General features: G+C 45.3%; 1 protein-coding gene across 1 annotated transcript; it reads left to right on the top strand.

The window, feature by feature from the left end:
- The first annotated feature begins 2,211 nt into the window (after positions 1 to 2,211).
- On the top strand, positions 2,212 to 20,415 carry SYT15 (synaptotagmin 15). The gene is made up of 10 exons (XM_044660218.1): positions 2,212 to 2,333; positions 3,722 to 3,977; positions 4,086 to 4,428; positions 7,537 to 7,720; positions 8,624 to 8,766; positions 11,215 to 11,516; positions 15,017 to 15,187; positions 17,552 to 17,672; positions 19,401 to 19,580; positions 19,987 to 20,415. The coding sequence occupies exons 1-10, from the start codon at positions 2,212 to 2,214 to the stop codon at positions 20,121 to 20,123; spliced, it is 1,959 nt and encodes a 652-aa protein (XP_044516153.1). The 3' UTR covers positions 20,124 to 20,415.
- The last annotated feature ends 1,122 nt before the right edge of the window (positions 20,416 to 21,537 follow it).

Genomic DNA, 21,537 nt, shown 5'->3' with positions numbered 1-21,537 from the left:
GGATTCATTTCTCAAATATATAGGGAATCGAGACAAATTTATAAAAATAAGAGTCACCCAATTGATAAATGGTCAAAGAATATGAACAGGCAATTTTCAGAAGAAGAAATAAAAGTTATCAATAGTCACATAAAAATTCTAAATCTCTAGTAATTAGGGAAATGCAAATTAAAACAAACTGAGTATCACTTTACACCTATCAGATTGGCTAAAATGACAGGAAAGGAAAATCATAAATGCTGAAGAGGATATGGGAAGTTAAGGACACAATGAACTGTTGGTGGATTTGTGAACTGATCCAACTTTTCTGGAGAGCAATTTGGAACTATGCCCAAAGGGCATACTGTGCATTCTTTTGACCCAGCAATATCACTCCTAAGTCTGAATACAGTAGAGAGCAAAGAAAAAAGGAAAAGGACTTGTTTGTGCAAAAATATTTGTAATAGTTCCTTTTCTTGGTGTCAAAGAATTGGTAATTGAGGGGATGCCCATCAATTAGGGAATATCTAAACAAAATGTGGCATATGATTGTGATGGAATATTATATTCTAAGAAATAACAAGCAGAATAGCTTCAGAAAAACCTGAGACTTGCCTAAACTGATGCAAAGTGAAGCAAGCAAAATCAGCAACATTGTACACAGTAGTAGCAATATTTTAAGAATGATCAATTGGGTAAGACTAGGCTATTCTGATTAAGACAATGAGCTGAGACAATTCCAAAGGACCCATGATGAAAAATGCTATCCACTTCCAGAGAGAAAACTGATGGACATCTGTCTGTCTCCCTTCTACAGGCTCTTCTCCCTTTCTCCCTCAGTTTTGATGTCTGAGCTAAGGGAAACTACCTCTATCCTTTCTTCTCTCTTTTGGAGAGCTACAAGAAGCAGCCCAAGTAATTTGCAAAGCTCAGATTAGGGCAGGATAGGAGATTGGGAATGTGACAAGAGGGCAGGAATATTCCTCCAAGCCCTAAGACTCATTTAGGGGTGCTGATCTGGGCAGGAGGCAATTGTCCTTTCTCTATTAGAAAGAGTGGCTACAAACTGTCTATGAGCCATTCTGTGTTTTCATTTTTTTTAACATTTATTAATATTCATTTTTAACATGGTTACATGATTCATGCTCCACCTTTCCCCTTCAACCCCCCCCCCCGTACCCCCCCTCACCCATGGCCGATGCGCATTTCCACTAGTTTTGTCATGTGTCCTTGATCAAGACCAATTTCCAAATTGTTGGTAGTTGCATTGGTGTGGTAGTTTCGAGTCCACATCCTCAATCATGTCCACCCTGACCCATACGTTAAAGCAGTTGTTTTTCTTATATGTTTCCTCTCCTGCAGTCCTTCCTCTGAATGTGGGTAGCTTTCTTTACCATAAATCCCTCAGAATTGTCCTGGGACATTGCATTGTTGCTGGTACAGAAGCCCATTACATTCGATTTTACCACAGTATATCAGTCTCTGTGTACAGTGTTCTTCTCGCTCTGCTCCTTTCGCTCTGCATCAGTTCCCGGAGGTCTCTCCAGTTCGCCTGGAACTTCTCCAGTTTATTATTCCTTTTAGCACAATAATATTCCATCACCCGCATATACCACAGTTTGTTCAGCCATTCCCCAATTGAAGGACATACCCTCCTTTTCCAATTTGTTGCCACCACAAAAAGCGCAGCTATGAATATTTTCGTACAAGTCTGTTTATCTATGATCTCTTTGGGGTACAAACTCAGCAATGGTATGGCTGGATCAAAGGGCAGGCATTCTTTTATAGCCCTTTGAGCATGATATGAGCCATTCTGAAACGAGAGGCAGAGTGCAGGAAGAGATGGTTTTTTCATCCATCTGAAAAGATCATTTGCTTTGAAGGTGGAGTTGTGAAAACCAGAAGTTTCAGTTAGTCTAGGGATATTCTGATCTATGAAAAGTATTTTAATATGGTTAGCTAGAACTCCATTATAATGCCTTTCTAGTTCAGCTCCCTAAAAGCCAGCATTATCATAAGAAGATAAGAGCAGCCTTATAGAGGAGGACTGGGAGACTGGAGGGGAAAAGAATAAATGCAATGGCAGAGTAGTGACTAAGGGGAGTGAACCCCAAGCCCTTTCCCTTTTCTGGAGCTCCACCAAGGATAATGCTATGAGTCAAAGGGGAAGCACAGATCCCTTAGAAAAGAATTGGTCTTCTCCAAAGGGAGAATTTCTTGATTTCTTTGGACATGACCATAAGCTTTGTAAGCCCAAGTGCTTATAAAGGGAGTTGGTGGCTACCTGTGGGACAGTGTTTGCCAGATAATGAAGTTTTCCAGTTCTATTCAGGTGGGAGCAACAAGCCAGGCAAGTGAGAGTTTCACAAAGTATACCTGGGCCCTTTTTGACAGGAAGGATTCTCCGACAGAAGTTATAGAAATATATACAAGAAATATTTACATAATTCATAGATGAGAATATCATAATAGGTTGTTGAAGGAAACTAAGTTGTTTGGGAGATGTCTCTAAAGTTTAGAGATTTATGCCAAGAGTTAAACTGTTTCCTTCCATAATATGCTCATTGGTGCCCCTGTCAGGAGAGAGTTATGTCTGGCAAAAATATCCATTTATTAGATTGGTTATGGCAATTCCATTGTCATTAAGCCTGTCTGGAGGCAGTGGATGGAACTTTCCTTATCTGTCAAATGAATCAGTGGGACACAAAGGAAAGAACTAGGAACTTCTGAATTCAGCTGTCATTTACTATCTTATGTCCTTTGAGGTCTCTTCCAGTCTAGATATTATGCCCTAATCTCACAAGGTTGTGGTGAGGATAAAATGAGATAACAGATGTAAAAGTTGAAGTCCTAGACAAATGTGAGAGAGTGGGAGGAGAGAGGCATTGTTACAGACTTTGAATAAGGGACTTAAGAGCTCATGCTTTATTTGAACTATCATTGATTTTAATTAGTGACATTAATAATAATTAATACAATAATAATTCTCTCCCTAGTGCCTAGCATACACAAGAGGCACTCAAGAAAAAAAAAATTTTAAACCCTCACCTTCCATCTTAGAATCAACACTGTGTATTGGTTCTAAGGCAGAAGAGTGGTAAGAGCTGGGTAAGGGGGTTAAGTGACTTGCCCAGGGTCACACAGCTGGGAAGTGACTGAATCCAGATTTGAACCCTAATCTCTAGGCCTGACTCTCAATTCACTGAGCCACCCAGCTGCCCCCAAGAAATGTTTTTTGATTGATTGACCAAGGCTTACCTATTGTTATCAATACATAACTTCTTTCTCCAGATGATCAATACTGGACAGCACTAATTGTAAACAAGTAAACATTAATTGTAAACACCTAACAGTCTTTACTCTCCCAGTTATTACTTTTACATTTCAGGCCATCTCTGAGTTCTTGGGTTTATCCATCAATAGGGAACAATCATGGAGTGGTAGGTTAGGCTCTGTGTTTGGAGATACAAAGATCTGGATTCAGATCGTTCATTCAATAAACATTAGGTGCCTACTAGGTGCCAGGCATTGCGGTAAGCACTAAGAATTCAAAAAGAGTTGCAAAAGATAGTTCCTGTCCTCAATGAGCCTACAGTCTAATGGGGGAGACACTATGCAAACAATATCAAAACAGAGCAAACAGGAAAAAATGAACAGCTGGAGGGCACTGGAATAAAGGGGGTTTGGGGAATGCTTCCGGCGAAGGTGGGATTTTTGTTGGGACCCCTTTGCCCTTCGAAAGTAGCTCTGAGAAAGTGGGCAGGCCAGTTAACACGTCTCCCAGCGCCGGTTTTCCCATCTACAAAATAACTATACCAGTAATTACCCATCTGGCTAAACGTCTTAACCCAGGCCCACTGTTTCCTCCGGCCGCTGGCCCTCGGCCCCTTTCCAGTCCTATCAGGGTGGAGCCAGCGGTCACCAAGACGGACACCTGCCACCCACTCATCCCACCAGAGAGCCAGCAGCTAGCAGAGCGCACTAGCCCAGTCCAGAGAGTGGGAGGCAGCTGCACACTCACCCGGCCCCTGGGGCGCGGTGCTGAAGGGAGGGGGGAAGAAAGGAGGGAGAAGGGCCCGCCTCTTTCCCCTTCCCTCTTCCCCAAGGCTCTCCAGCCAGTGCAGTCCTTTAAAGCCCTGGGCGCTCCCCGAAGTCAGCTCTGGAGGGGTGGAGACTCCGCGCGGAGCCAGAGCCGGAGCAGGAGCTGGAGCCCGGATCTGGCGCTTGCTCGTCTCAGGTCAGCGGCCGGAGGTCCGGGACATCCACGTGGGGGGCCAGGCGAGCCGGAGCCGGGGACAGTCGCCTCGGGCCAGGGCAGCCCAGAGGCCACCCCTGCCACTGGGTCCTCACCACCTCCTCTGCCACCCCTAAGGTGGGGAGCGGGAGCCAGCTTCCCGTGCCCCCGGCCCGCCTCTGGGGCACCTCGGCTGCTCTTCAGACTCATGCCTGGTAAGTGCCCTGGCAGGTTCCCAAACTGAAGGACCGAGTTAGAAGGCGCCTGCCGTCTGGGGATGCTTTGGAGCCGGTGGGCGGACAGAGCCCCTCCCGTCTATTGGGCTTCTCACTCCTTGCTACCTGGGGGCGTGGTGGGGGGCACTTGTGCCCGAGGACCAAGGCTTTGCCCTCTGGGAGTGCCTGCAGGGCTTGGCCACGCAGTGCCCAAGCGCGCTCCCACCTGTAGGAAGCCTCTACATTTGCTCTTACTTAAAAGCAAATGCTGCCCGTTCCTTGTAGCTTGACCTTGGGGGTTGTGTTCAGGGCCACCTGAAGGTGCTGTGAGAGTGCAGCAGCTGTGGAGGGTGGCTTGGCAGGGAACTGGAAAGGGGGTCCGGCTGGACGGAAAGTTAAGACTTGTGAGCTCCCACATACTTCTTGTAAGAGGGGGACTTGGCTGGACTTTGCCAGTTCCTACCATCCTCCCCAGTATCTGAGAAAATGAGGGATTTGGGGAACCTCCCTTTCCCACAAGTGGCCAGAACTAGGTGCCCTAACCAGCTGGCCTTCCTTACTTCTCAGGGTCAGAACCACTTCATGGGTCACTGAGGAAGGAAATAAACATTTGTCAGCCCCCTACTATGTGCTGGGCCCTGTGCTAAGAGCTTTCCAAATATGACTTCATTTGGTCCTCATAATAACTGTAGGAGGTGGGTGCCTTTTACCTTGAAGAAATTGAGACAGAGGTCAAGTGACTTGCCTAGGGTGATCCAGCTAGTATGTACCTGAGGGCAGATATAAACTCGGTTCTTCCTGACTCCAGACTCAGCACTCTGTTCTCTGTGCTACTTATGAGACGTTTTTGGGTACCAGGCATTCCAGAGGCAAATTGGAATCAGTCTGGTGAGAGCTTGGCATGGTTGCCCTGGGAAGGAGGGGGCAGATGTGGTTTGAGGGAGAGGGACGATGGTCTGTTACAGAGCTGTCGTCCAACAAGTAGAAAGCAGCTCCTTCCAGGAATGATTCTTTGGGGCTGGCACTAGGACTAGAAGAAGGTGGTGGTGGTGGTGGTGGTGGTGATGGTAGGGACGCTATGGGACCAGAAAGAACAAGTTTTAGTCATTTCAAAACCTAAAGTACCAATCTTGCTATTGCAAGACATTGTTGGGCATTGCCATCCACCCAGGGGAACAGTTTGTGCCAAGGAAATGGGAAATGTGTAAAGGCTTATTTTGTTTAGAGTTAGTGTTCTGTGACTGTAGCAGCTCACATTTATATAGTGCTTTACAAACATCAAAGGGCTTCATCACAGTGCCTCTTAGAGGGAAGTAAAACATATAGAATTCCTGGTTGACTGATGAAGAAACTGAGGCCAAGGTTCAGGTCATGTGGAGAGTAGGTGATGGAGCTCAGATTTGAATCCGCTTGTTGAGAGTCTAAATTCAGTCGTTCCATTGCAACTTGCCTCGTTTCTTTCTTTCTGGATTTTGAGTCCTTTGGGAGAAGTGTTGGGTTTATGTCCTGAAGAGAAGTACTCAGGGCTGGAAATTACATGGTATTCCTGACTTTGGGAAGGAAAGGAAAAAGGAAGGGGTGTTTTGATTGGTGGGTGTGCCCATGAAAACAGAAAGGCAGAAAATAAGTCTAAGTTCATCTTCAGAGCAGTTTCTGAGCCAGGAACAAACAGCAGAGAGGGCATCCTATGCCTTTTGTATTTTTTAAATGCCAGCACATACTGGAGTGTTTTGCACATAGTAGGCACTTAATAGCTAGCAATTTTAAAGCAATGTAGGGTTTGCAAAATGCTTTACAAATGCTATCTTGTTCAGTCCTCACAACAACCTTGTAAGGTTGGTGCTATTCCCCCCCCCTCTATTTTACAGATGAGGAAACTGAGGCTAAGTTAAGTGGCTTGGGTGAGGTCACAAAGTAAATGTCTAAGGCAAGATTTGAATTTGGTATTTCCTAACTCCAAGTCTCAGTACTCTATTGACTGCACCAGTAATGCTTATGCATAGCTTGGCTTTTTTCTGCTTCCCATTAGCAAATTCGGGGCCACTGGGGTGCCTGAAGACAAATGTCATTTGTAGCTGGGGCACTAATTCCTTGGCTAGTTGTCCTCAGACTTCTGTCTAACCAAAGACCTCTTTTGTCAAAGACAAAAGGCATCACTAGTTTAGAATATAAACTCATTTGGCAAAACCTTGAGGAAACTGGTAGGAGATTATAAGCAGTATCTTTTTGTCAGAGATTAAGAAACGATAGAGGGAAAAACAGATTTACAGAGAGCTTGGTGAGGGACTCATCTATCCTCTCTATCCAGAGAGGGCTGAAGGATGCTTTTCTAGATGAGAACTGAGAAGATGACTTGCATAGGCTCCCATAGCTAGTAGGTGGCAGAGGGAGGATTGGAACTCAGGTCTTCAACTGTCTCTAATAATCAGCAGGAATTGTGTAGTACCAGGCTCTGGGCTGAGTTTCTGCTACTGACTTGTCCACAGAGGGAAAGAGACCTATATAGCCCTTGAATGACTGCATTCTGCCTGGATTATAATTCCTTTGGATTCCAGTCATTGACTATCTGGGTGTGTCCCCTTCCTCATCCCCAACCCCAGCTTTAAAGCTTTGCCCCTTGTGACTTTCACATAACCATATTTCCTGCTTTCTGTGATTTAGAAGGCACTGTTAAGGGCTTTGAGGGGATAGTTTTTGGGGAATCTTGTGTGATTTTTTTTTTTTTTTTGCTACCCTTCTACTTGAAATTCTACCCCTTGCTTAGTAATGAGAGAGAGAAAAACAGAGACAGAGAGAAACAGAGAGACAGAGAGAGAGAGAAAGGATAAGACACACACACACACACACACACACACACACACACACAGAGACAGAGAGGGAGAGAGACAGAGAGAGGAGAGAGAATGTAGGGAGGGATATTGGGTGTAGAGAAGTAGGAAGTATTACAGGAGATCCTCAGGATGAAGCTGGATTAAAGGGCAGGATTTGGATTTAAGGAAATGGGTCTTCAGAGCTGGTTGCTCTCCAGAGGACAGGGTATGAAGGGGAAGGAAGCTTCCATATTTGCTTACTTAAAAGTGAGTGCTGCCTGATTCCTTGTGACCCCAGAACAGGTAACCATAGTAGCTGGAGGAGTGATTGCAGGGCTGCTGTTGCTGGTTCTAATTGCGATCATGGGATACTGTCTCTGGAAGAAGCTATGCGCTGCCCCTACCTATGAGGAACTGACCGGCATGCCATCACCAGGACAGGAGAAGCAGCCTTCCCAGGCAGCAGTGATCCAGCCCAACAGGTGAATGGGCTTCAGCCCTCCTATCTGCTTGGGAAGGGGAGAGAACAAGGGAGGAGGGAAAGAGAGAAAACTAGAGAGGAGGGAAGGAAGACTGAATAAACAAGACAAAGGGAATAGGCTCTGACTTATTCTAGAGAGTCCCCCCAAGCCCAACCTGATGTCACTTTGGGCTTTGGTATTTTTCCATAACAAATGAGGTCTTGGGTGCGAGTGAGGAATATTGAGATTTGCTTCTATGTGAATAAATGAAAAAAAAAAAAGCCAACTTACTGTGTGCCACACATTAGAAATTGGCACAAGAAAATAAGAGTCCCTTGCTTTCAAAGAGCTCCCACTCTAATTGGATGAAACAAAATATTTCTAAGAGAGTTCAGCTTCAAAGAAGGTGGTAAGGCCGTGGCAGTTTGGGGTGGATTCTGGAGGTGTAGTGATAATAATGTTAGTGAGCATTTATTTAGTGCCAGTCATTGTTCTAAGTGCTTTACAAATCTCTCATTTAATCCTCACTACAACCCTGGTAAGTAGAAGCTATTATTATTCCCCCTTTCACAGTTAAGGAAACCCAGGTTAAGTGACTTGCCCCAAACCACACAGATATTAAGTGTATGAGGTTGGATTTGAATTCAGGTCTTCCCAATTCCAAGCCCTGTGTTCTAACTTCTGTGCCCCCAGCTTTTGTAGTATTGCAGTAAGGCAGCTGGTCAGGCCTTTGGTTCTCTTTGTGAAGACCTGGGAAGCTACAAAGGGAGACCCAGAAGAAGGAGGAGAACTTCTTATATGCATTTATTTCTTCCAGGGCATCTTTATCCCCTGTTCATTCTTGCTTTATGGCTCTCTTCTCCCACTTGCCTCCTTTTATTTTGGTCTGTTCATTTCTTCCACCTTTCCTTACTTTTGTAACAGGACCCAAGGTATCCCATTTGTTGTTCCTCCCTCTTTCTATGGCCGGGATTGGATTACTCTGACCAGTGGAGAAAGGGTCCAGGATGAGAGTGACCCCTACATTGCCCCAGAATTCCTTCCTCGATCATCTTTTCATTCACTTGGTAAGTAGACTGCACTCAGGCTCTCTTCATTTGATAGACATTATATTTCTTCTGCATACCAAATTCTTTGATGGTGGTGGGAAATAACATTTAGGTCATGGCCTCAGGAAGAGATGAGTCTTCCTGACCTCAGGCCTGGCACTCTATCTATGTGCTACCTAGCTGCTAGGTTTCTGAATTCAAATTCAGCCTCAGACATTTACTGTGTGACCTTTGACAAATCATTTACCCCACTTTGCCTCAGTTTCCTTATTGTACAATGAGCTGGAGAGGGAAATGGCAAACCACTCCAATGTCTTTGCTAAGAAAACCCCAAATGGGGTCATGAAGAATCAGATATGACTGAACAACAACAATAACAAAATACCCATTGCTAGTCCCATTTGCTATGTAACTATGGACAAATCATAGAGGGGAAAGGTTCTAGGTTTTGTGACTAAAAGTAGGTAGATATTTCCTTTGATTCTCATGGCTTCTCAAGTTTCTACAAATTGAGTAGAGAGAAAGCAATTTTACCTATCTTCAGGTTATAAGACACCAAAAACACTAAGGATGATAAACAATCTGATGAACAGCAGAAAAAACTAATCTTTAGTTCCAAGAGGGGTTCCTAGAGAGAGGGATTCCTCTCCCCCACTGACCATCATCCTCTGGCAGAGTGGCACAAAGATCCACAGGCTTGCAATAGAATTCAACTCTGTCCCCTCATTTTGCCCCTTATTTCCAACTCTGTCCTGTGAGATGTCAATAGGCAGAAACAGCTTCCCTGGCTGGGACTGTGGTGTGGCAACAGTCTGGGCTTCCCCAGGCTTGAAGGAAAGGAGGGTGATTGACAGCTAATTGGGGCTGGGACTGTGCCCTGCCAGAAGAAATGTGGAGCACAGGCTGAGGCTGGTGAAATGTGGGAAGGGATTCAGATAGTTTTGAAGTTCAGCTATCTGGGGAAACTATCATCAGAAGGGAAGGAGTCATAAAGTGAACAGTAAGGGAATATAAGGGAAAAAAAGACTGAAACGAAGACATCAATGTATAAAGGAAAATGAACCAACATTGAGGAGGCAGGGGATCCTAGGAATTCTCAAGAGAGCATGTAGCACATCGTGATGCTCTTAAGTGCTTTAAGAGAGAAATAAGAGTTCTGAAAGCAGAATCTTTGGCTATAGGGCAGAAGTAACAGGCAGAACAGAAAAATTTTAATCCAAGGTGGTAAGCTTTACTACAGAAACAAAAGAGAGAATAACAGATTGAGAATGTAAATACTCAAAAGTGAGGGACAATTTGGAAGAAGCAAAAAAAAAAATAACATTAAAATAAAATGTGATCTTGGTACAAAAAAAGAATTCAAAGATAGGATGCACAGAGACAACTCAAGGGTCTCCTAGAAGAATACAACAGTACAAAAACTAGCACAACATAATGTAAGAAATAATATGAGAAAACCTGGAAGTGCCAATCAAAAGAATATACAGATTGTTTCCACATACACAAAAGAATACGATTCTGTAAAACTTCAAGAGACATGGTAGTTAAATTTAAGAATTCCAGTGACACACAAATTCTGCAAGTGACCTAGAGAAAGACCTTCACATATGAAGGAAATTCAAGTAACATAGTGTCTTTAAAATATTTAAACTTAATAGAAATTTGGGGAACTTTCTGTGGGCTTAGATGGCCAGAGAAGGTTTTCATGGGGAAGATAAACTTGAGATTTAGTTAAGTAGAAAAGGAGAGTCTTCATTAGAGAGGTTTGTAATGTTATATATGCTGCCAAATGTGGTTGCTCTATCAGTTGCTTTTTATTACAAGAGGAGTAGTAGAGAGGTATCTCTGGAAATGACAGGGCCAGTCTAGGCAAGAGGAACGATGTGACTAAATAGAGAGTAAAAACAGGAGATGTGTTTAAAACAATGAATAGAAAAATTTAGTCGAAACAGGACATTTCTCTTTCTTTCTTAGTCTATGCCTGTATTTTATGGTTGTTGGAAAATGCCAATTGGGAAATCCCCCTGTGCAAATCAGCAGTTGTCCTGCAACTGATGGCCAGAGTTGCCAGGGATGGTCACTAGTAAAGTAACTTCTCCACAACATAGTCAATATGTGTCTCTTAGGAGATGACACTTGAACCTGGATTTTTCTACTTTGATGTGAGGTCCAAATCTAGACCTGGCTACCTGTGTGTAATTCTTGTGACTTCTAAATTCTGGAGTTGCCTTCTTTATCCGATATCTGCAACACTATACAGAAGTTCCTTCCTTCTTAGCTGCCTCGGTAGTTTACAGATCATAATGATCATGGAAACTGGAAGCTTCGAGTACCCATTATCTGCTTCCTTTCTCTCATCTGAACTATTTTCCTTGTAGGAAAAAAAATTAATCCCAAAGTAGGTTTTCCTCAGTGTTTTGTATTGGTGTATCCTCCTCTATTTGAAGCCTTTGATGTCTGTTGCAGGGGGTGCATACATGGTTGGGACAATCAATCCAGAGCTGTACAAGTTTCCAGAAGACAAGAGTGAGACAGACTTCCCTGAAGGCTGCCTGGGGAGGCTATGGTTCACAGTGGAGTATGAACAGGAGGCAGAGAGGCTCCTGGTGGGCTTGATCAAGGCCAGGAAGTTGCAGACCCCTTCCCCACTGGAGACTTGCAGTCCCTTGGTGAAGCTGTATCTGCTGCCTGACGAGCGTCGCTTTCTACAGTCCAAAATGAAACGTAAAACCACCAACCCGCAATTTGATGAGAACTTCATTTTCCAGGTATTGACTCCTTAGGGAACAGGATAGGGGAGACCAGAGATCCATTCTGGGAAGGGTTACTTGTTTGGAAGGGAGCTTGTTTTTCCTTCTTTCTGTCCATCTCACCCCACATCCTTCTAATGCCTAGGAATGGGTCGTGTGGGGGTGCAGTAGAGTCTTTTGAGCTCCCAATTGATAAAAGGCTTCATTTCTGCACCTCAGTATGCCAACAAGCATTTATTTAGCATATATACATTGAGAGGGGGCAGCTGGGTAGCTCAGTAGATTGAGAGTCAGGCCTAGAGATAGGAGGTCCTAGGTTCAAATCTGGCCTCAGACACTTCCCAGCTGTGTGACCCTGGGGAAGTCACTTGACCCTCATTGCCCACCCTTACCACTCTTCCACCTAGGAGCCAATACACAGAAGTTAAGGGTCAAAAAAAAAAATACACACACACACACACACACACACACACACACATTGAGGATGCAAAAGAAAAGGGGGGGGGTCCTTGCCATTGTAACAAATAAAATTAATATAGAAGGATATATTTAAAAATATTAAGGGTTTATTGTAATCCATATTGATAATTAAGAAAACCACATGCCTGCTAAGATCTAATTCAAAGGGCTCGCCATACCTTCCCCTTGGCGGCTTCCTAGGAAAGAGAGTGTCCCAATCAAGTTCTGAGACTTTATATCTCTGCCTACATAATCACACTTCCTGCCCACCTGTATTACACAAGAGGAATCATGGGAAATGTAGTTTTCAAGTTCCCTAAATGTCCACAGGAAGTTTATATCAGGGATCTCAACGCTAAGCTCAAGGACCCCAAATTTCCAGTATCACACCATCAATAAGCTCTCATCTGACAGAAGTGCCAACACGTAAATAACTAGTTAACATATAAGATATATACAAAGTAGAAAGAAGGACATCTTAGAGAAAAGGCAGGGTTGGGGGAGAGATGGAATGGAGTTCTCCAGGAATGGCACCTAAAGCACCAATGCTCGGTAAAAAAAAATTATAAGTAGTATTTAATACAATAAACACTCAAGTATTTGTTCACTTGAATTATAGTATTAGAAATTAAGATGTCTTAATGTTATTATGAAAGTAGCTCACAATGTTTGGAAAGGAGTTGGACCAGGTTTTATTTGAATAAGCATCTTCAGGAATAATGGAGCTAGGAGCATTAGCTATCATGGAGGTGATGTACTCTGAAGCTTTGATCTCTAGGATCATTAGCATTATTTAAAAATAAATAACTAGTGTTATAATTTGTTGCAGGTATTTTCATTCACTTACATATATAAGAATTATGTAAGTGAACTCTCTATTCTTCCAGTCCATTGAGGCTTCATATTTTTCCATTTAATCAATTTAGAGCAATGTGGCTTTTTTCATTCATTTACCCCAAATCTTTTGCCCCTAATTTTTATATTTTTAAATGTCAATCATAGAATCAATAACTATAGTTGGGAAGGATTTGAGAAGTAATCTAGTCAAACTTCTTTTCAAGTACCAAATATTTTCTTCTAAATTTGTTCTATGACATTCCTGGCAGGTAGGCATCATTACGCCTTTCTTTTTAAATTCAAGTTTATTTTCAGATCCACCATATCTCCCTCTCAGCCCCTCCCCTGCACTGATAAAGCAAAAAACAAAAACAAACCAAAAAACTCAATCCTCTTATGCTCATGTATAACACTAATGCATTTGCCATGTCCAAGATCTAGGCCAGTGGTTCCCAAACTTTTTTGGCCTACTGTCCCCTTTCCAGAAAAAAATATTACTTAAGAGCCCTTGGAAATTATTTTAAAAAAATTTTTAATAGCAATTAATAGGAAAGATAAATGCACCTGTGGCCATCACCACCCTACTGGATTGCTGCAGCACCCACCAGGGGGCGGTGGTGCCCACTTTGGGAATCACTGATCTATGCAAAGGGCTGACAACCTGCCTTGCTCTCAAGGCTACCAATAGACTACCACTTAAAGGAGTGTCTACTATGTGCAAAACACTATTGAGCACTGGCATTACAAAAATACAGAGGACATAGGATGGCCTCTTTGTAGTTTGTTCCTGGCTCAGAAAGTGCTCTGAAGATGAACTCAGGACCCAGTTTTCTGCCTTTCTATTTTTATAGATACACCCATCAATCAAAACACCCCTTCCCTTATTGAGTTGTTAGAAAGTTTGGTTGTTAAAAAGAGATTCCTTTATATCAGGGGGTTATTAACTTTTTTTTTTTTTTTTGCACAGTCTGGTGAAGCCTGCAGATCCTTAGAATTACAAAGCAATTCCAATTATATTGAAATGCAGCTATCAAAGTGTTTTAAAAACAAGTTTATGGGCTCTGATAAGAAGCTTTGCTTTCCAATGAAAACAATCTCTTTTGCTGTAATTTTTATTCACTAGTTCTGTCCTCTGGGGCAAGATAGAATAAGTCTAATAGTCTTCTATTAATTCGTTAAAAAAGCAATTGTGCACCGAAATCTTTTTTTCTAGACACCATTAGTGCTCCCTAAGATTGGATAATTTTTCTGGCAACTTCATCACATTATTGACTAAAAAGTTGTTTTTCTTGACTGAATAGAACTTGAAACTTTGTAGGCAGGGCTAACTCCTTTCCCAAACCCTGTCCAGAAGAGTTTCAAGACCTTATGAGGAAAGGAACTACTGGGAGTCAGGACTGGGAATCTAGTGGGCCAAGGTTAAATCTCTGATGCCATGGAGTCTGTAAATGACAGTAATCTTTTTTGTTGTCGTTGTTTTCTGTAAGATGAGCTCTAGTTTGGCCACATTTTTCTTACCCTGCATTGGTGCAATTGGTTTTTTGGAACCCAAATGCAAGGCTTTCCCTACGTCCCTGTTCCTTTATATGTCTCTAATCTAATCTTGAATCTCTAATTCAAGCAAAACAAACCAATACATTGGCTGTGAGCTTATGCCTCCTTCACTCTGTCTCTCCTCTGCTGATAGGCAGGAGACATGCTTCACCATAAGTCCAATGAAGTCACAATTGGCTACCCCATTTTCAGAGTCTCCAGCCTCAGTCTGGCAAATTCGTTTGGAGACAATCTTTCGGAGCAGAACCGAGCCAGGCTCCCTCAGTGATGCGCCCCCCAGGCTCCAGCATCCTCCCTAAGCTTTGGCTTTTGTATGGTGCCAGGCCCGAGTAGTAAGAAGAAGGAAAAGTGTTGTTCGAGTGTGGGGAGGCTGAGTTACCAGACGGATAGATTATGGCAGTGCCAGAGGGGAAACGTGGAGGTTTTAACGAGGCCTCTGACATGATGCTCTTGTGGACAAGTTGGATAAACGCGGCCGATATCCGCTGGGCCGTGGCTAAACAAACTGTGGCCCATGAATGTCGTGGGCTCTTCTTATATCACGAAGATGAGGAACAGAAAGCGTCTCGAGAGAAAACAAATGCTTGTTCATTGAAAACTTAAAGCTGTCTCTCAGATCTCTCTCTGACACTTGCGTGGATCCTGGGTTCTCTCCCTTCCCTATGTAGGTATCCAGCAGAAGCATCACACAGAGGATGCTCAAATTTTCAGTGTTCCACGTGGACAAGCAAAGGAAGCATCACCTCCTGGGCCAAGTGCTTTTCCCACTGAAAGACGAGATGCTGACGAGCGACAGCCGAAACATTATTTGGCGAGACTTAGAACCAGAGAGCCTGGAGGTAGGTGATTAATTAAAGGTAAGTTAAGGCTGAAAAACACAATGAATAAGTTTCATATGAAAATAATGCTAAAAAAAATCCCCTCAGTAGAATGTAGTAGAACATAAACTCCTTTGGAGAAAAGACTTCATTTCATTTATATTTTTTTTTCTCAGTGCTTAAAACAGTATTTATCAGAAATCACTTAATAATCTTTTAACTGAGTTGAATCCATTTGACAATAATGCATCCCCCAGGAGTCAGGAGTTGACTTTTGACTAGTCAACTAGTTAATCTCCATTTAACTTATAATTAGTTTAGCCTTAAAAGAAGGAATGTTCTGAAGAGGGGAGGAAAAGAGCTGGAAGGGAGGGGATCGTGAATCATGTAACCATGGAAAAATATTCTTTTTATTTGTTTTTAAACCCTTACCTTCCATCTTGGAATCAATACCATGTATTAGTTCCAAGGCAGAAGAATGGTAAGGGCTAGGCAATAGGGGTTAAGTGACTTGCCCAGGGTCACACAGCCAGGAAGTGTCTGAGGCCAGATTTGAACCTGGACCTCCTGTCTCTAGGCCTGGCTCTCATTCCACTGAGCTACCCAGCTGCCTCTCAAGGAAAAATATTCTAAATTTAAAAGAAAAAAAATAAAGAATGAACATCTTTGACCTCATGCCTTTGCCTTTAATTGACTGTTTCTTTAACTTTTCTCAATATTGCTATTCATCCTTTGTAGATAAATGGTAAACAGATCAGAGATACCCTGATCCATCCCATGCTTACAGTACCCTACATGTTGTTGTTGTTCTTCAGCTCTCTCCAGCTTTTCATACCTCAATATTGTCCATGGAGTTTTCTTGGCAAAGATACTGAAGTGGTTTGCTATTTTCTCTCCAGTAGATTAAGGCAAACCAGAGGTTAAGTGATGTGCCCAGGGTTGTCCTTGTTCAGTAGTGTCTAACTCCTTGTGGTCCAATTTGAGGTTTTCTTGGCAAAGATTAAGAGTGGTTTGCCATTTACTTCTCTAGATCATTTTACAGATAAGGAAACCAAGGCTTGTTGGAGTAGGGACTTCCCAAACCATGGCAGGGTTTCAGGAGAATGCTGGGATGGATTTTGTAAGGATCACCAAAGCTAGGGAAAGGGATATTGCAAATCGTTCTACAGAGAAGGAAACTGAGGCCCAGAAAGTTTTTTTTCCTTAAATGATTTGCCCAAACTCAGGCCCCTTTGACTAAATGCAGTAACATTTTCAGTGAACCAGGCCTGCTGCCTTGGACAGATGTGTAACTGACTGCTGTGGGGAAGGGGTGGCTGTCATGGGAGTGCCTGTTCTGAAGACCACTCCAGCCACATATCTAGCTAGCTAAGAAAGCTCCTTCCAATTTACTTTTTTGGATATTAAGAATTAGTTTGATAGGCAGTGAGGTGGCTTAATGGACAGAAAGCCAGATCCGGAGAATGGGAGGTCCCAGGCTCAACTCTGGCCTCAGACACTTCCTGGCTGGATGACCCTGGGTGAGTCACCTAACCCTCATTCCTTAACCCTTACCACTCTTCTGCCCTGGAGCCCATACTTGGTGTTAATTTTAAGACAGAAGGAAAGGGTTTTAAAAAAATGAATCAGTTTGGGGTAAACGGAAAGAACAATAACCAGAAAACAATAGAAAGCTGCAAAATTACCAAGAACGATTGTGGCTCCATAGAAGAGACACAAGAAGACATCTTCCCCTGCGCTCTTCTCTTGCCCTCTTTGTCAGGGTGTGACACAGTGGGAAAAAAGAGACAAATTCCTGGCTTTCGCTTACAAGACAGTCTTGTAGAGAGCCCAGGAAACTGTGTGACGAGGGCATCCCCCATCTAGGAAATGGCCAACAAGTCACCCGATGTTCATTATCAACAAGACTTACTTCTTGGAGGCAGATGTTTTGTAAAGAATATACAGCTCTGGGCCGTTCCACAAGGGGACGGCGTAGCTGCACGTGCTCTCACCGTGGTGACTGTTCAGTCACTGGGGATGACAAGCTCACCTAGGTGGTGCTAGAAGGAATTGCAAAGCTCTTTAGCTGCCACTGACACGGTAGCCAGCCTGCTGTGGGCTGAGCATCGTGCTGGTCCTCAGGGCACAGAGACACAAGGCACTCTGTCCTCCCAGAGCTCCGTTTTGCCCAGGCAAACAACACTTACACATCTAAGCAGACAGAAGCTAGTGAAGCTGTGGGGGGGCCACAGTGATAATGGGAGTGTCCGAACCGCTCTCTGAAGCAAGCTGGGGAGGTGATGAGGGAGGAGGCTGTTGGAGAAGGGGGGGCTTTGATGGAGACGCCCGGCTCCGCCGTCCCCCTCCTCATGCCCCACGTCTCTTCTCTGGCGTTCTCTACAGCCGCCTTCTGAGTTTGGGGACATCCAGTTCTCTCTCAGCTACAATGACTACCTGGGCCGCCTCACTGTGGTGGTGCTCCGCGCCAAGGGCTTGAAGGTCCAGGATGACAGGAACGTGGTGGGTGAGTCTGGCCTCCCCGGGGGCTTGTTGTCATGCTTGTTGGCTGTCTGGGGAAGCCTGCAGCTCCGTTTTTCAAAATGCTCTTTTGTTGTGACGTTCATAAGGGAAGGAAAGGCTCCATTTCAGATAGCGTTTCGTGAAAAGGAAGATGGATTTTTTCCCCTGCCAGTTCATGGACTCCCAGAAATTGGTCTCTGGCCCTGGAGCCCAGGGGGAGGGGATGGTCTGAGGACCCCAGTTTAAGAATTCCTGCCTGAGATCGACTTCCTACTAATAAAGTTGACTCGTGATGTGGTCACGCTCAGGACATTCTCATTCTTCCCTTTTTCTATTTTTCAGAGTGGGGGAAGAGGAGAAGGCAACACCAGATTGTATCTAATCCCATCTATATGGGATGAGACTTTTTCTAGGGTGCCCCTCCTGAGGGGGTCATCCCAGTTTTGTGAAGACCACTAGTGAGGGAGCCCCCAGCCCTTCCCTTCTGCTTTGGGTCCCCTTTAATTAGGTAACATTTCCTTCCACCAGACCCTTGCATTCTGCTTTCTGAGCCAAACAGAGAAAATCTATCCCTTCTCCACATGATGGCCCTTTAAATATTTGAAATGTCTGAGCCCAGATTTGAACCTAGGACCTCCTACCTCTAGGCATGGCTCTGTGTCTGCTGAGCCACCCAGCAGTCCCCTCAACAAGCATTTTATTAAGTGTACTTATTGCTAGGCCCAAAGAAGGCAGTCAAACTGGCTCTGGAGGAGCTCCCGTTCCATTGGAGGAGAGAAGTCTGTGAATAAAAGTGTGTGTGAAATAAAGATAATAAATGCAAATCAAGAAGGCACTTGGGGATGGAGGGCGCTAGGCAGTGGGGGTCGGTCAGGAAAGACTTTACGGAGGGGTCCATGAACATTAAATATAAATATATACACACACGGGGCGTTTTACATGTCCTTTCTGCATCAGGCAACATCTCTCTGGGAAGGGGCCCCTCAGGAAATGGGGCCAACTTTCTCACTTCTCTTTGGACTTCTCTTCAGGGTTCCAGAGACACCTCAGCCCAGAGGCCCCCATCGGGCCAGACTCTGGCAGTGGAATGCTGGGAAGGTCAGGACTCTGAGAGGGCTCAGAGGCCGGCCTGGAAGCTGAGCTCCACCATCACGAGACTGTCTGGGGCTGGGGTAGATGGGGCGCCGCTAGGTTCAGGGGTTCTTTTCAAAGGAGCAGAATCTGGTCTGGGACAATGAATGCTCTCTCGGAAGCCTGGGAGGAAGGAAAAGCTGTCTGAAGCCTTTCCTTAAGATGGATGGTCAGGCTAGAAAGACATCCAAATAATGAACCCGTTTCCTCTGATGATGGCCTTGGCTGAGGTGGCTGTGGTGGCTGCTGGCAAGCTGCCTCCATTCCGAGGGCGCAGGAGCCTGTCTGCCAAAGAGACCTCTCTGGGAGTGGAGGAGGCGGGGAAGGGCCTGTCCTGCTGGCCTTGGGAGAGGCCTCGGCGGGTTCACGGGGAAGAACAGGCCTGTGGCTTCTCTTCTGTGGAGCCGCTTCCTCAGAGGTTTCCCAGGGAGAAGGCCTGAGGCCAGCCCTGGGCCCAAGAGGCTGAGCCCCGGGGTCCGAGGCCAGCCCTGGGCCAGAGAGGCTGAGCCTTGGGCCTGAGGCCAGCCCTGGGTCGGAGGTTCACAGGGCTCTCTCAGCATCCTTGGCCGCTTCTTGGTGACTCTCACTCTGGTTTCTTCAGGTGTGTTTGTCAAAGTGTCGCTGATGAACCACAACAGATTCGTCAAGTGCAAGAAGACGTCGGCCGTGCTGGGCTCTGCCAACCCCGTGTATAACGAGACGTTTAGCTTCAAGGCGCACCCCGAGGAGCTGGACACGGCCAGCCTGAGTGTGGCGGTGCTCCAGAGCACGGACGGGGCCAGTGAGGAGCTTTCTTTTCCTGCCCGGAGCTCGGGGAGCCCGTTAGAGCCAGGCGAGCTGTATCTTCACAAGGAGCCCACAGGGAGGCCGCTGCTGCCGGCCTCACCTTACACAGTGGGGAGGTGTCTGAGGCCGGCTGCCTCACAGGGCGTCTGAGGAGGGCCTGGAAGCCAGGACGGGCCGAGCCTCCAGGGCCCTACGAGGGTGCCTCCGCAGCTTAGGGCGAGGGCGGGAGGCCGGCAGGGCTTCCCTGAATTCTGGAGGATTCTCCACAGTGGTGATTGCATAGAAGCTCCCCCCCCCCCCCCATTCTGGAGCACTTCCTGCCCCGATGCCCCCGAGGGCCGCTCTCCAGGGTGGGTGGGATAACCTGCCGCTTCTCCTCCCTACCCCCTCTTCTCTTCCAGAAAGCCACCAGCTGGGCCGGGTGGTCGTCGGACCCTTCATGTACACGAGGGGGAAAGAACTGGAACACTGGAATGAGATGCTGAACAAGCCCAAGGAGCTGGTGAAGAGGTGGCACGCGCTCTCTCCGAGTAGCTGAAGGGCCTGCTCTGCGGGGACGGCCGACCCCCTTCCCTTGGACGCCGCTGACCGAGGACACTTCCCGACTGGCCTCCTAGCGCAGTGTGGACACGGAGCGGACTCTGCAGGCTCGTAAGGGAGGACGTCCTCACTGGCTCTGTGTCAGAACGAGGGCCTTGTCTTTCCTTGGTTAGCATAGGAAATGTCCTAATAAAATGACCCCTTCTCCTTCCAGTGGAATACTGCTCTTTAAAAACTCTTACTTTCTGACCTGTTAACAACTCTTAAGGCAGAAGGGCAAGGGCTGGGCAATGGGGGTCAAGTGACTTGCCCAGGGTCACACAGCTAGGAAGTGTCTGAGGCCACATTTGAACCCAAGACCTCCTGTCTCTGGGCTTGGCTCTCCATCCACTGAGCCACCCAGCTGCCCCTCTCTGGCGCTCCATTCTTGTAGAATATTGTTGAGTCCTGTTTTGGGGGCCTTTATCACTGTGAAGCTAAATTCGAATTTCAGACATTCAGACTGCTGAATAGTATGTCATTGGAACAAACTTCTCTGAGGTTAAATTCCTACCAGCAAATGTGAACACTCTTAGAGGCAAGTTGGTCTCTGTGTTTGGCCACAAAAGGAATGTCATTTTAAGGGGTCAGGAATAGGAAGAAGCTAGGGAAATATTGTCCAGTGTACTTGGGCCATTGTGTCAATTAGAAGAACAAAGGACCACTCTTCTGCCTTGGAACCGATAGACAGTACTGATTCTAAGACAGAAGGTCAGGGTTAAAAAAAAATGACACCTGGCCTGGAGCTATCAATCCCAGTAGGAGGCCCGTGACTTATGCCTGATTTACTTGAACCTCGTGGGAATCTTCCCTCTAGATGCAGGCCTCAGGAACTGTGGCTTAGGACTCATCCCAGGCACACAGTGACCCCAAGCTCCAATGAGATTCGTCATTGGAAGAAAAGCAGACATCACATTACAAGCGTCAGAACTAGCGGGGAGATCTAATTGGCCATCGCAGTCTAGACAGACTTGGAGGAGGGGACACGTGCTGCGCTGTTCTGAGGGACTGAAATAGGACTGGACGACTACAGTGGAATTCCTGTTGGAGAAAGTAGGACTCTTCTTGTGTTCCCTGGCTGGGTGTAGTCAAAAATGGTGATTTCTGGGCTTTCTCATACTTTGACTATCTTAAGCCATCCTGTATTCCTATCCTCCTCTGGCCATTAAAACTCTTGTGACCCAAGACTGATTCTCATTTTCTTTACTAGTTACTAGAAGGCACCTGGCATTCAACATGTTAGAATTTGATGTTTGGAGGGAAAGGTTCCGGGCAGAGAACATTTATTTAGCTCCAATTGTGTGCAGAAATCCACTAGAATGACCCTGCAGAATTGGCAATTCGATTAAACTTATCCTTGTGTTAAAACAAGT

This window comes from Gracilinanus agilis, chromosome 2 (genome assembly GCF_016433145.1).
Source record: "Gracilinanus agilis isolate LMUSP501 chromosome 2, AgileGrace, whole genome shotgun sequence".
NCBI lineage: Eukaryota > Metazoa > Chordata > Mammalia > Didelphimorphia > Didelphidae > Gracilinanus > Gracilinanus agilis.
Note: the sequence above shows the minus strand (reverse complement) of the source record. Positions and strands in the feature narration are given on the sequence as shown.

Coding starts and splice junctions, on each gene's coding strand:
- SYT15 (XM_044660218.1), top strand. CDS start 2,212: ATGACCATAAGCTTTGTAAGCCCAAGTGCTTATAAAGGGAGTTGGTGG. Junction 2,334..3,721: donor GGGAGCAACAAGCCAGGCAA/GTGAGAGTTTCA, acceptor GCCCTTCGAAAG/TAGCTCTGAGAAAGTGGGCA. Junction 8,767..11,214: donor ATCATCTTTTCATTCACTTG/GTAAGTAGACTG, acceptor TGTCTGTTGCAG/GGGGTGCATACATGGTTGGG.